The 13,958-nt window shown below is 41.0% G+C and overlaps 1 protein-coding gene across 1 annotated transcript in view; it reads right to left on the bottom strand.

Moving 5' to 3' along the window:
• The window catches only part of LOC132391077 (interleukin-13 receptor subunit alpha-2-like), an 80,623-nt gene that overhangs the window by 16,915 nt on the left and 49,750 nt on the right, over positions 1–13,958 (bottom strand). The window contains exons 4-5 of the mRNA XM_059963800.1: positions 5,460–5,617; positions 860–1,001 (exon numbers count right to left, since the gene is read on the bottom strand). Coding sequence (XP_059819783.1) covers positions 860–1,001; positions 5,460–5,617 — 300 coding nt within the window. The remainder of the gene's footprint in view (positions 1–859; positions 1,002–5,459; positions 5,618–13,958) is intronic.

Genomic DNA, 13,958 nt, shown 5'->3' with positions numbered 1-13,958 from the left:
ATTGAAGTTATTATGGAGAAAAAGCATGTCCTCACATGTGAAAATCCAGTCCAAACTTTAGTCCTTTGAGTCACACCACCCAGCAATCCCTCGATTTAATCCTAGCCTTTTCGCAGGACAATTGACAATGAATACGATGTGTATCTTTGGACAGTGGGGTCGGAAGGGCCAGAAACCGACCCAGTCATGGAGAGTCTGTCCTTAGACAGTGGTGGGGTGGGAGGGATTGTCTATGCTGTAAAGCGTTGTGCTAACCACTCTGTTACTATGCCGCCCCCAATTTTCTTCATGTCTCCAACACACAGAAGATGATTTGCAGATGTTGGCACTGAGGCTGTACTGTTCACATATGGAACTTCTCTCTTATGCCTGGTCGCAATAACAGCTGTGCAATGAGATAGTGCAGCTTGGCATTCCAAGAGTTAATGGCCTGCATTCTGCTTTGCAAGGTATCCAGACCTCACCACCATTGCCGGTGAACCTGAGAGCAACTCAATGCACAAGTTCAAAGTTTGTTTCCTGTTTGCTCATCTATTTACTGTATAAATATGCAAACAGAACATGTGTCTTTTTACTTCGGTCTGCAGACAGATACATAAATATATATAACGTGGGTGGCACAGTAGCATAGCTGCTAGCATAGCAGTATCACAGAGCCAGCTACACCTTCAGTTCCGCTGCTTCCTGTAAGGAGATTGTATCATGGTTTGCTCCACGTGCTCCGGATTCCTCCCACATTCCAGAAGTGATTTATGGGTTAATAGGTCGCATTTGCAATTGAGTGGCATGGGCTTATTGGATCAGAGGAGCCTGCTGCCATGCTGTATCTCTAAATAAATAAACAAACAAAATATCATACCTGGTGACTGTATCACCTTTTCAGTCCAGTTGCTTTCTCTGCACACGTTTCCGTTACTTAGGAGCACATTTTTAATTCTTATAGAAACACCCCTGTGTAGCTCAAATGTGCTATCATGTTGTGATTGTGGTAGTCTGGCGCCCTATGATACAAGGTTGAACAATTAGTCTGAAGGTCCCCTTTCAACAGAGTCTATTCAGTGAAAATTACAAAGTGTGATTGCATATTTTTTCCTTGCAGATGAGAAACAAACGTTAATTTTGCATTTTTTAATGCAAAAGTGCAAGAGTGTCATGAATGTCCGAAATTGGAGAAAAAGGGAATTTGAAACCAGGGTTGGCCTGGAGGCTGAAACCCAAGGTACCTCCTGTACCTGATAAAGTGGCCGCTGAGTGTACCTTCAGGGCCTTGTTTCTGTTACATCACTGTTGTAGCACTTTGAGTTACTGTCACCTTCCTGTCAATCTGAACCAGTCTGGCCATTCTCCTTGACCCTTCTCATTAACAAGGCATTATTTTTTCCACCCACAGAACTGCCGCTCACTGGATGCTTTTTTTGTTTTTGCACCATCCTCCGAGAGCACTAGTGTGTGAAAATCCCAGGTGATCAGCAATTTCTGAGATACTCAAACCACCACTGACACTAAAAATCATTCCACAGTCAAAATCACTGGGATCATATTTCTTCCCCTTTCTGATGTTTGATTTGAACAACAACTAAACCTGTTAACCATGTCTGCATGCTTTTATGTATTGAGTTGCTGCCACATGATTGGCTGATCAGATATTAGCATTAACGAGCTGGTGCACAGGTGTACCTCAAAGTGGCCACTAAATGCACGTATATGGAAAAGTTGTGGCTAACTCATTGTTCCAACAAGCAAAATTTAATCCCAAAAAATTAGGTTGAACCTAGTTATGGTAATGAGTCAATTTAAAACGATTAAAGATTTTTTTCTGATAAAGACTGCTAAAAGTAACCATGAAACCATTACATTGTCATTAAAAATACAATTAGTTTATAAATACCTTTCTATACAGAAGATCATCCTTGCCAAATATGCCTCCAAACCACCAATGAGGCTAACAGCCATATTCTCAGTTCAAAAAACTATTTAGGTCATAAGACATAGGAGGAGAATTAGGATATTCAGCCCACAAAGTCTGCTCCATCAACTGATCATGGCCGAGTTATTTTCCATCTTAACCCCATTCTCCTGCCTTCTCCCTAAAACCTTTGACACTCTTACTAATCAAGAATCTATCAACCTCCACTTTAAATATATCCAATGACATGGCCTCCAATGGCATTTGCAGCAATGAATTCTACAGATTCACCACCCTTTTGGTAAAGAAATTCCTCCTCATCACAGTTCTAAAGGAATATCCTTCTACTCTGAGGCTGTGCCCTCTGGTACAAGACTCTATCACTAATGAAAACACCCTCCCCATCCACTCTACATAGGCTTTTCGATATTCAATAGGTTTCAAAGACATCATCCATCCATGCACTCCCCTCCCCTCACCATTTTTCTAAACTTGAGTGAATACAGGCCCAGAGCCATCACTCTTCACCTGCTTACCCCTTTATTTCCAGAATCAATCACACAATCTACTTCTGGACACTCTCCGATGCCTGCATACCCTTTTTTTCTAAAAGATAAGTGTCCCAAAACTGCTCACAATACTCCAAATGGCAGCTGACCAATGCCTTATAAAACCTTAGCTTTATACGCTTGCTTTTATATTCTAGTCCTCTAGAAGTGAACGATGGACAAACATTGTTGATGTTTCTAATGATGTAGATATCGCATGAATTAATAAATGGTGAGAAAGGTCCCATTGCACTAAGCTTCAGTATAACTTCCTTCAGTGTTAGAAAATGTGGCATCAGCAACAAAGGAGATGAGGGCACTAGTGGGGAGGGTGGGTGCTTCCTTAACAGTAGAACGAAGGAGCAAAAAGAAAATGGGTAAGTTCACCATCTGTGGAGGGATAGAATCATAAGCAAATGGTTCCTAGGTAACCTGGAGCCAGTAAAAGGAATTGTATGGTCTCAATCATTCCCTCAGTGTGTTCTTGATGGCTGGTTTGAATCGCACAATCGGAATGGTCATGCAAGATTCAACTTTGCCATTTTGACTCGTTTCATACAGGCCCCCAAACAGTAGTAAGGATGTGGTCTACAAGTAACAATGGGAGACAGAAAATTTATGCCAAAAGGGCAAAGTTACAATAGTCATGGAAGATTTCACTATACAGGTGGATCTGGAAAATCAGGTTGGCGCAGGACTCCAAGAGCGAGAATTTCGAGAATACCTATGAGATGGCTTTATAGAAAAGCTCTTGCTTGTGCCTATTAGGGGATCAGATATTTTTAACTAGGCTTTTTGCAATGAACTGGAATTGATTAGAGAGTAAAAGTAAAAGAACCTTTAGTGGCAATTGATCATAATATTATCAAATTTACCTTGAAATTTAGAGAAGTCAAATGTATCTGTATTACAGTGGAGTAAAGGAAATCAGAGGCATGAAAGAGAGGAGTTGGCCAGAATTGATTGGAAAAGAACACTGGCAGGGATGACAGTGGAGCAGCAATGGCTGGAATTTCTGGAAGTAGTTCGAAAGGCACACTATATATACCAAGGGTGATTGATAAGTTCATGGCCTAAGGTAGAAGGAGTCAATTTTAGAAAACCTAGCACATTTATTTTTCAACATAATTCCTTCCTACATGTACACATTTAGTTCAGTGGTCATGGAGCATACAGATCTCTTCTTTGTAGAAGTCAGCACCTTGGACATCCAGAAGTGGTCCACAGCAAGGGTGATTAATAAGTTTGTGGCCTAAGGTAGACAGAGATGAGTTATACAGCTCTTGTTACATGCGCGTGCAGTTCAATTCTGAGTGAAAATGCAGGAAGTTAGAAGTTAATACCTCATGTCCTTTTACCTTAGGCCACAACTTATCAATCACCCCTGCTGTGGACACTTTCTGGAGGTCCAAGATGCTGACTTCTACAAAGAAGAGATCCGTATGCTCCACGACCACTGAATTAAGTGCGTACATGTAGGGAAAATAAATGTGTTAGGTTTTCTAAAATTGACTCCTTCTACCTTAGACCACAAACTTATCAATCACCCCTCGTACATCCCAAGGAGGAAGAAGTATTCTGAAGGCAAGATGACACCATGGCTAATAAGGGAAGTCAAACAGCAGATGAATTGAATACGTATTTTGCAACAGTCTTCACTGTAGAAGACACGAGCAGTATGGTGGAAGTTCTAGGTGTCAAGGGTCATGAAGTGTTGATGATACCATTACTCGAAAAAAGATTCTTAGGGAAACTGGAATGTCTGAAGGTAGATAGGTCACCCAGACCAGATGGTGTAACCACAGAGATCTGGAAGAAAATGCTGAAGAGACTCTGGGTTATTGGTTGGAGTCAATTATTAAAGATGTTATTTTGGGGTGCTTGGAGGCACATGATAAAACAGACCATATCTAGCATGGTTTTCTCAAGGGAAAATCTTGCCTAACAAATCAGTTGGGATTATTTGAAGAAATAACAAGCAGGATGGCCAAAGAAGAATTGGTTGATGATGTGTACTTGGATTTTCAGATGGCTTTTGACTAGGTACCACACATGAGGCTGCTTAACAAGCTACAAGCCTGTGGTGTTATAAGAAAGAATCTAGCATGGATAAAGCAGTATCTGAATGACAGGAGGCAAACAGTGGGAATAATGGGAGCCTTTTCAGTTTGGCTGCCAATGACTAGTGGTGTTCTTCAGGGGTCTGTCTTGGGATCGATTCTTTTGATGTTATATATCAATGATTTAGATGATGGAATTGATGGCTTTGTTGGAAGTTTGCAGATGATATGAAGACAGGTGGAGGCCTGTTTCTCCTGTTTGATGGGGAGAGAGGCAGCATGACAGCAACATAGCCTCAGTTGTAGCAAGGACTAGGCCTGAAGCTGCAAGCTTGCTTCCTGCTGCAGTCCAAGTGATGAGATGCCAGAGGTGGTGTCACATGGTGTTTGTGCAGAGTTGGGGCTGGTGCCTCCTGTTGTGCTGCTCTCTAGTGTTCATTCAGTGGAATGACAAGCTGGATTGCTAGGAACCATCAATTTGTGGGTCTTGTTATTCAGGGTTTTGGACTGGAAATGTTTTCTTACATATGTTTTCTTTTTCTTTTCACTAGTTTTGAATGTGTGTGTATGCTGTTGCACCTTGGCCTGAAAGGAACATTGTCTTGTTCAGCTGTGTGGTTGAATACTGATTAGATTTGATTTGATTGGTTCAGAGCCTGTTCCATTAAACTAAAGGTTTATGTCAAATAATCTGAATAAGTGTGAGACTCAAACCCCTATAATTTAACCATCCCCTAGGGGCGCCTTGAACTTCCTGAAGTTAAAAGTTATAGACCTAGAGCTAGGATGATTGACAAGTCTAAGTAATTCTTTCTCCAGCTAGCATCTGGTGAATGGGTTGAGTCTTTCTTCTGTGCCTTGAAAGTTCGTTGAATTTAGAGCACAAAGAATCAGAGAAATTGACAAATCCACATAAATAATAGTAGGAATTGGAATTAAACTTACATTTTCCCATACGCCCACGTCGTCGTATCTACTCTGAAATACATATTTAACTTGATAATTAGCCAGTAGGTCTTCAGTAAGGTTGCTATTCCAGAAAAATTCAAATTCTCCAAACTGTTTATCGACAATCTTAAGGTCTGTCGGTGGATTTAGATGATCTATTTAAAGGTAAGTGACATAGTTACTAACATTTGTTACAATGCCAAAGGCTATAGATTACATAAAATTTAAGAAGTCATGCTACTCTAAATCCGGTTCCTTGTTCTACATAATCCTTCCTAATCTGATCTCAAAATTCATTTTTCTGTCTGATAAGAACTGTGCAAATACAGTTCACAAACACAACAAATTCTACAAATGCTGGAAATCCAGAGCAACACACACAAAATACTGGAGGAATTCAGCCGTCAGGCAGCATGTTGGAAAAGATGAGCGTAGAGTGCTGCGGGAGGGGTGTGGGACAGATGTCCAAGAAGGCGTGCCAGAGACAATGGGGGTGGGGGTCATGGTGCGAACACAGTCAGTGTTTCACAGTCCTTCATCACGACTGGAAGAGAAGGGGGAAGAAGCCAGCAGAACTCACTTTATTATACACTTTGACATGAACTTACATTAAAAATACTAAGAACTCTTCAAGGAAGTCTGAGAAATCGATTGAGTTTTCTCAAACTGAGGGCATTCTTCTTGCATCTTCTCTGCAGCAGCCATTTTCCACATAAGGTTCCACAAGCACCAAAGCCAACACAATGAACTAATGCATTTTAGTCAGTGGAGGCTATACAGAACTGTGGAACAGTCTGAGGCACGTATATATAGCAAGGGTGCCTAAGGCTTTTGCACAGTACTGCAGTAATTTTGCATATTGCACTATTCTTCTGCCGCAAAGAAAAAACAAACTTCATGACATATGTGAGTGGTGATGAACCATATTCAGTTATGTGTCTCTATTGTGGATTGAGAGTGGGAAGGGGGCAGGGAAAGGGAAATCATGGTTAGGAAAAGGGGAAGAGAGAGGGGAGGGAGTGGGAAGCGACAGAGAAACGTTCTGTAATGAGCAATTAACCAATAGTTTGGAATTAAGCGGCCTTGACTGGTGTGTCAGGACTGACTGTGTTCGCACCATGACCCCCACCCCCATTGTCTCTGGCACGCCTTCTTGTTCATCTGTCCGACACCCCTCCCGCAGTACTCTACCCTCATCTTTTCCAACATCCTTTGTTCCTGACAGATTTACCAAGTCACTTTCTGCTTCATGTTGACAAAACACCCATTAACACACCCAATCTAACTCCATTGTCACTACATCCACATCAACCACTCCTCTCTACATCCCCCCAGCACCCTTCTTTCCCCCATGCACTGCCACTATATGCTTACACTCCACACCTCATTTCTACATTGACACAGTCACCGTCATAACTGACCCGTCATAGTTTGGGGGACCACTTTGTTGAGCACCTCTGCTCCATCTGCCAAAAGTGGAAATTCCTGTTGGCTATCCATTTCAATTCGTATTCCAATTCCTGTTTTGATATGTTGATCCATGGCTTCCTCTTTTGCCACAATGAAGCCACCTTCAGGGTGGAGGAGCAACACCTCATATTCCATCTGGGTAGCCTCCAATCTGATGGCATGAATATAAATTTCTCCTTCCGGTAGAAATTTTTCCACTCCCCCTTCCCTCTTCTATTCCACACTCTGCCCTCTTACTTCTCCTCACCTGCATATCACCTCCCCTGTTGCCCTTCATCTTTTCCGTGATCCACCCTCCTCTCCTACCCTTTACCTTTCCAACCCACTTGGCTTCACCTCTCACCTAGCTATCCTCATCTCCCTTCCACCACCATTTTATTCCGGCATCTTCCCCCTTCCTTTCCAGTCCTGAAGACATGTCTCGGCCCAAAATGTCGACTGTTCATTAATTTCCATTGATGTTGCCTGTACTGCTGAGTTCCTTCAGCATTTTGTCTGTGTTGCTTTATACTTATTATGTTTTCTATACTTACTTTGTTTTTTTTTTCAATATCAGATCCAAAGTAACATTCATTTAGTTCTCCTTTGTACTTGGTTTCTTAAGTGTGACAATAAACAATCTTGAATCTTATTTTTTAAAAACAGGCCCTGAATTGAAAATTCCACCCAGCAATGCACCCCTGGAAAGAGCTTCTCTGGAATGTTTTGGAGTTGAATCCACAACCTTCTGATTGTATGACAAGGGAGGTACCAAATGGTACCTTCACAAAAACATTGCTTAAAGGCGCAGATTCACTTTATAGCAAGAGTTGGTCTACGGGCTGTTTATAGGGAAAGTTCAATGTATATTTATTATCAAAGTATATCTTTGTCACCATATACTTCCCTGAGATTCATTTTCTTGTGGGTCTTCATACACACAAAGAAGCACAATAGAAAAGTTGGTGGCATTGTGGGTAGTCTGGAAGGTTGTCATAGGTTGCAGTGGGACATCGATAGACTGGGCTGAGAAGTGGCAGATGGAGTCCAACCCAGCTGTGTGAAATGATTCACTTCAGTAGGGCAAATTTGAAGACAGAATATAGTATTAATGGTAAGACTCTTGGCAGTGTGGAGGATCAGAGGGATCTTGGGGTCCGTGTCGACAGGACACTCAAAGCTGCTGCGCAGGTTGACAGTGTTAAGAAGATGTATGGTGTAATGGCCTTCATCATCCGTGGGATTGAGTTCAAGGGGCATGAGGTAATGTTACAGCTATAAAAGACCTTAGTTAGATCCCACTTCACTACAGGAAGGATATGGATACTATAGAGAGAGTGCAGAAGAGATTTACAAGGATGTTGCCTGGATTGGGGAGCATGCCTTATGAGAATAGGTTGAGTCAACTTGGCCTTTTCCCCTTGGAGCAAAAGATGATGAGAGGTGACCTGATAGAGGTGTACAAGATGATCAGAGTCATTGACCGTGTGGATAGCCAGAGGCTTTCTCCTAGGGATGAAATAGCTAACACGAGGGTGCACAATTTTAAGATGCTTGGAAGTAAATACCAGGGGGATGTCAGAGGTAAGTTTTTCCACACAGATAATGGTAAGTGGGTGGAATGCATTGCCAGCGACAGTGGTAGAGGCGGATGTAATAGGGTATTTTAATAGATTTTTAAATGGCTACAATGAGCTTAGGAAAATAGAGGGCTATGCAGTAGGGAAGCTCTAGGCAGTTTCTCGAGTAGGTTCATGGTCAGCACAACATTCTGGGCTGATGGGCTGTAGATTTCTTTGTTCTATAGAATCAATGGAAGGAATGCACACAAAGATGAACAGACAACCAATGTGGGGAAAAAAGGCAAACTGTGCAAATATATGTTAAAAGGTAATCAATAAATAAATAAGAAATTAATAATATTGAGGACATCATTAAGAGTCCTTTAAAGTGAGACCATAAGTTATGGAATCAGCTCAGAGTTGAGATGAATGAAGTTACCACACTGGTTCAGGAGCCTGATGGTTGAAGGGCAAGAACTCTTCCTGAGCCTGGTGATGTGGGACCTCGGGCTCCTGCACCTCCAGCCACATGGCAGCACCAAGAAGAGAGCATGGTCTGGATGGCAGGGGTCCTTGACAACAGATGCTGCTTTCTTCGGGCAGTGCTTATTGAAGATAAGCTCAGTGGTGCAGCATTGAACAAACTGAGACAAGGCTGTATGACCATCAGTTTGGTGAAGGGAGCTCTTTGGTCAGTCTGAAACTTGTTGGCCTTCCAGTGTAAGGAAATATGTGTCAGGGATTGCTGCTAAGAGGCACAATCTAGGGTGCAGGAAGATGTGCTGAGGGTGCACTGAGACTTGGAGTAGCCAACACAAAAGCTGCATATGGAAGGAGTATAATCTAGTATTCTGGTAGCTCTCATCACGGAGGGGCATGTTCAAAGTTTCATTTAATATCAAAGTGCGTATCCATACACAACTCTGAAATTTGTCTTCTCCAGCTAGCCACGAAACAAAGACAGAACATGAAAGTCGTCCCGAGAGAAACATCAAACCTAATCCCTGTGTACAAAAAAAAACACGCATCACAATCATCAACCCCCAAATCCTCCTCCCCCTGCACAAAACTTAACAAGAACTTTGACCACCAAAAACTAGCACTTCCCTGCACAAAAAAAACTAACAGAACATCAACACCCCCCCCCAATCACCCTTCCCTCGCACAACAAAATGGAAAAGGAACAGGTGATTTAAAAAAAACACAGAATATTAAAACATCAGTTTGAAAAATTCCACAGTCCATAAATGCAGAATCTTTATACCGTCCCCCGATATTACTGATATTCATCAAAAGAGAGGGACAGCACGCGAGGTAGAAAGGCCTACCCGCCTGACACAACAAGCCAAGCAGCAACAGGCTGCTCATAGAGTCCCTCTCTTGCAGCGATCAAAAGGCAGGGAGTTGGTGCTCTCACGCTTGCCTTCCTCATTCACCCCGACGTCTCAATCTACCCAGACACACTAATCGACAAAATGGAGTCAAACATCGGCTCGCGCCCTATCTCTAAGTTTCTTCGCATCAAGACCGTCTAAGAACGCGCTTGCTTCCCGGAATCTTCTCAGAGACCGCAAAGCACTGGGTCATTCAAATGATCTCCAAAACGTAAATCGCAAGCTCCAACGGGCCCAGAAACACATTTAAGGTAAAAAACTGATGTAAGAGAAGTAAAAACAGATATTTTTGCTAGTTATGTGGAAGATGTCGTCCAAGGGAGCATTGTAAACTGATGTCATCTTGACCAGAAGTCAAGAAATAGACTCTCTAATATGAAAGGCACAGTAAAAGAATATATAGATTTGATAGCACAATTGATATAGAGAAATGTGTACCAAATTTATTCCTGTATAGAGGATATACTTGTAAATAATGTGTTTAATGTTTAGAAAAATTCCACCCTTTTAAACTTTCTGCTGCACTCTTTAGTGGAGTCTGTAATACTAATCTTGTGTATCCCCTTGCCTTATGGGAATTCATCTATCACCATTTCAAAATTGCTATTGTTTTACATTACAGAACTAAGACTAGGATTAGGACTGCCAGTCTTTTTCTCAGGATGTGAAACTAATGAAAATCCTGCTACCACCAAGGTCTCGTCACGAGGACAGTGAACTGTTTACTGCTTACCTGTGCAGAACACTACATGCATTTTGAATTATATTTATTAACTTATTTGTAGTAATATTTTATCTTGCATGCTGTGTGTGATGTATGTAGTGTGGATGTGCTGTGGTCCGAAGGTTGTACGTGTGCACAGTTGGATTACGGTAAACTCGAACGTGATTCCTACTAAATCGTTTGGTAGAAATTCAAAAAGATAGAAATTTCAAAATCCATGTAGGAAAAGGTCCCAGACCTGAAACAGTATGTTTCACTTTCTACTGATGTTGCTCAACATGTTGAGAGTTCTGTTAGTATTTCAAGTCTTTATTTTTCTATGTCTTTCTTTCATATGCCAAGGAAAATAAGTGGCTTTTGTCTTTTGCTTTCCTTCACTTCAAGCTGTTTAATAAATTCTGTGGTCAAGATTTAACTTTTCTGAAGTCTGAAAGTCTCAAAATCCCTCTCATGACTCTCCTTCTGTCCATTTCCAGTAAAGAGCACAAACTGACTTTTAAATTCATCCCGTAAAAGAAATTGACTCACACCATTCCTCCCACACTCTTCCTAGTAATTATATTCTTTCCTGTAACAAAGAAACAAGAACTAAATAATCAAATGAAATCTGATTCATTCTGAATGACCTACCAAAAGATTTTTACTACTAGCAACTTTGAAAATGGGGATAGATGGATTCCCATAAGGCAAGGGGATATACAAGATTATTTTTAGACTCCAGTAAAGAGTGTAACAGAAAGTTTTAAAAAGGTGGAATTTTTCTTAAAAATACACATTCATAAAGATATATACAGAAATAATATTGGTATGCATTTATTTACATTCATGGTGCCATCAAATCTATACATCCTTTTGCAGTGCTTCTCATGGTTCAGAGGCTGTTACATGCCATTCAGTGACAAGAGTTGCCACGATCCTAGACTGTGCTCCTTCCACATGCAGCCTTTGTGTCAGCTGCTCCAAGTCTCTGTGCAGCCCTCAGCACATTCTCCTGCACTCTAGATCGTGCCTTTAGCAGCATTTACTGACAGATACCAGAAGACAAACAAGTTTCAGGCAGACCAACGAGCACCCTTCACCAAACCGATGGCTCAACAGCAGCAATTGATGTTCGTCTCAGAAAGAGTCCGAAGATTAACTCTTGGTATTTGATGATGTGGGATCTAGAAGTATTATCTTGGGTAAGGATCTTTTGGTAGCTCTCATCATAGAATCAAGAATCTCAAATCTGAAACTAAAACTGGTTCTCTTTCTACTGGTGTTGCCTGACTTCCTGAGTGCCTCCAGTATTTTCTATTGATATTTCAAGTCCTTTCTTTATTTTATTATGTCTTTCTTCAATATTCCAAACTCACACCCCCCCCCCACCCTTAACTGCATTTTATAGGAGGACTGCCGAGAGCATCCTGACAAGTTGTATCTCCATCTGGCATGGGAGCAACCAAGTACTGGATTGGAAGTCCCTACAAAAGACTGTGAGAACACTGCGAGGATTTTGGGGCTGCCTCACCAACTGTCAGTGTCTTTTATCAGGAGCACTGTGCATGCATTGCCTTAGTAGTATTAGGGATCCCACCCATCCATCCAGTACCATTTTTGACTTTATGAAATCAGGCAGGAGACTCCGATCCATAGACAAGAAGAGCCAGGATGGGAAACAGTTTCTTCCCCCAGCCATTAGGCTATGCAACTCCCTGCTGCATCGCATTCAAAGCTTCACTGGTTAATCTGTTCTGTACCTTACTATATTTAATTTATTTACTTTGGTTCATTTGTTTATAAGTAATCCATCTGTAGATTTTATCCTTCATTCGTAAGTTATTGTGTGTTATGCATGCTAAGGTGCTTTAAACCCTGGTTTAGAGAAAAGTTTTCTCATTTGTCATGCATATAGTTAAATGACAATCAACTTGACTTGATACTCCAAAGAAGAGAAGTGTACTTCATTCTTTACTTCACTTCAAGCTGATATGTAAATTCTGTGGTCACAATCTAACTTTTCTGAAGTCTGAATATCTCAGAAGCCGTTTCATGCCCCTCTTTCTGTCCATTTCCAGTAAAGAGTACAAACCAGTTTCTGAATTCATCCTGTCAAGGAAAATTACTTATACCAGTGCCCTGCACTCTTTTTAGTAATTATATTTCTTTTCTTTAATATAGAAACAAGAATAAAACATTGAAACAAAATCCCAAACATTTCAGTATATTGAAGGCAGAACTAAATTTTTGGTCAGTAAAGGTATGAGGAGATATAGGAATTTGTTGAAAAAGTGATTGGCTGGCACAGGATCAGATGTGACCTTACTGGATGGTTAAGAGCCATTCTGCTTCATTTTCTGAGAATAGTCTTTCTGATTTTATGAAGCACAACAGGAAATAACACACTCACAATCTTGCTCTTTCCTCTAAATGTTATACACTATTATTGAATTTATCTGTCCTTTATTGAACTACCCACCTGTATTGTTAACTCCCCTTTAGGCTCTGGCATTAACTATTGCAGCCAAGTTGGTTTTGCTTACAAACTAATGTAGTCAATAATAACATCAACACCAACAAATGAATGGTTCAATGGTTCTATTAAGAACTGGTTTCCACCCAACACCTCCAAATACTCTTTACAATTTGGATTCCAATCATGTATCCTGTGATCTTTATTTGAAGGTGACATGGCACACATCCATGGGCACATGATGACAAGATCATCATCTATCCATTGTCAAAGTCGAATTTATTGTCACTTGCACAAGTACATGTATGCACAGGTGCACTGAAAAACTTAACTTGCAGCAGCATCACAGGAACGTGGTATCATACGAGCATTGAAAAACAAAAGTGAAAAAAATCATACACAACTTTTGACAAGAAAACACATCAAGTTTGCTTTAGCGCAGGACTGAAGATTTTGTGGAGATTCAGGTGCAAGAGCTGGGATGTCATGTTGTGATTGTTTAGACCACATTTAGAGTTTGTACATATAGAGCTTTGGTCAGTGTACTACAGGAAGGGTATGGTAGCAATAGAAAGGGCACAGAAGAAATTCACTAAATTTTTGCCTGGAAGAGAGGGCTATGGTTCTAAGAAAAGACTGGATAGACAGTGTTTATTCCCATTGGAGCAAAGGAGGTTGTAGAGTGAACTTGCCAAAATCAGATTCCGGTTAAATTAAAATAAGGTTATATAAAAGTTAAAGTTAAATAAATAGTGCAAAAAAAATAAAAAAAAAAGTAGTGAGGTAGTGTTCATGGGTTCAATGGCCCACTCAGAAATCTGAAAGCAGAGGGGAAGAAGCTGTTACTGAATTGCTGAGTGTGTGCCTTCAGGCTCCTGTACCTCCTCCCTGATGGTAACAGTGAGAAAAGGGTAT

The sequence above is a fragment of the Hypanus sabinus genome, chromosome 3, assembly GCF_030144855.1.
Source record: "Hypanus sabinus isolate sHypSab1 chromosome 3, sHypSab1.hap1, whole genome shotgun sequence".
Classification (NCBI taxonomy): Eukaryota; Metazoa; Chordata; class Chondrichthyes; order Myliobatiformes; family Dasyatidae; genus Hypanus; species Hypanus sabinus.
Note: the sequence above shows the minus strand (reverse complement) of the source record. Positions and strands in the feature narration are given on the sequence as shown.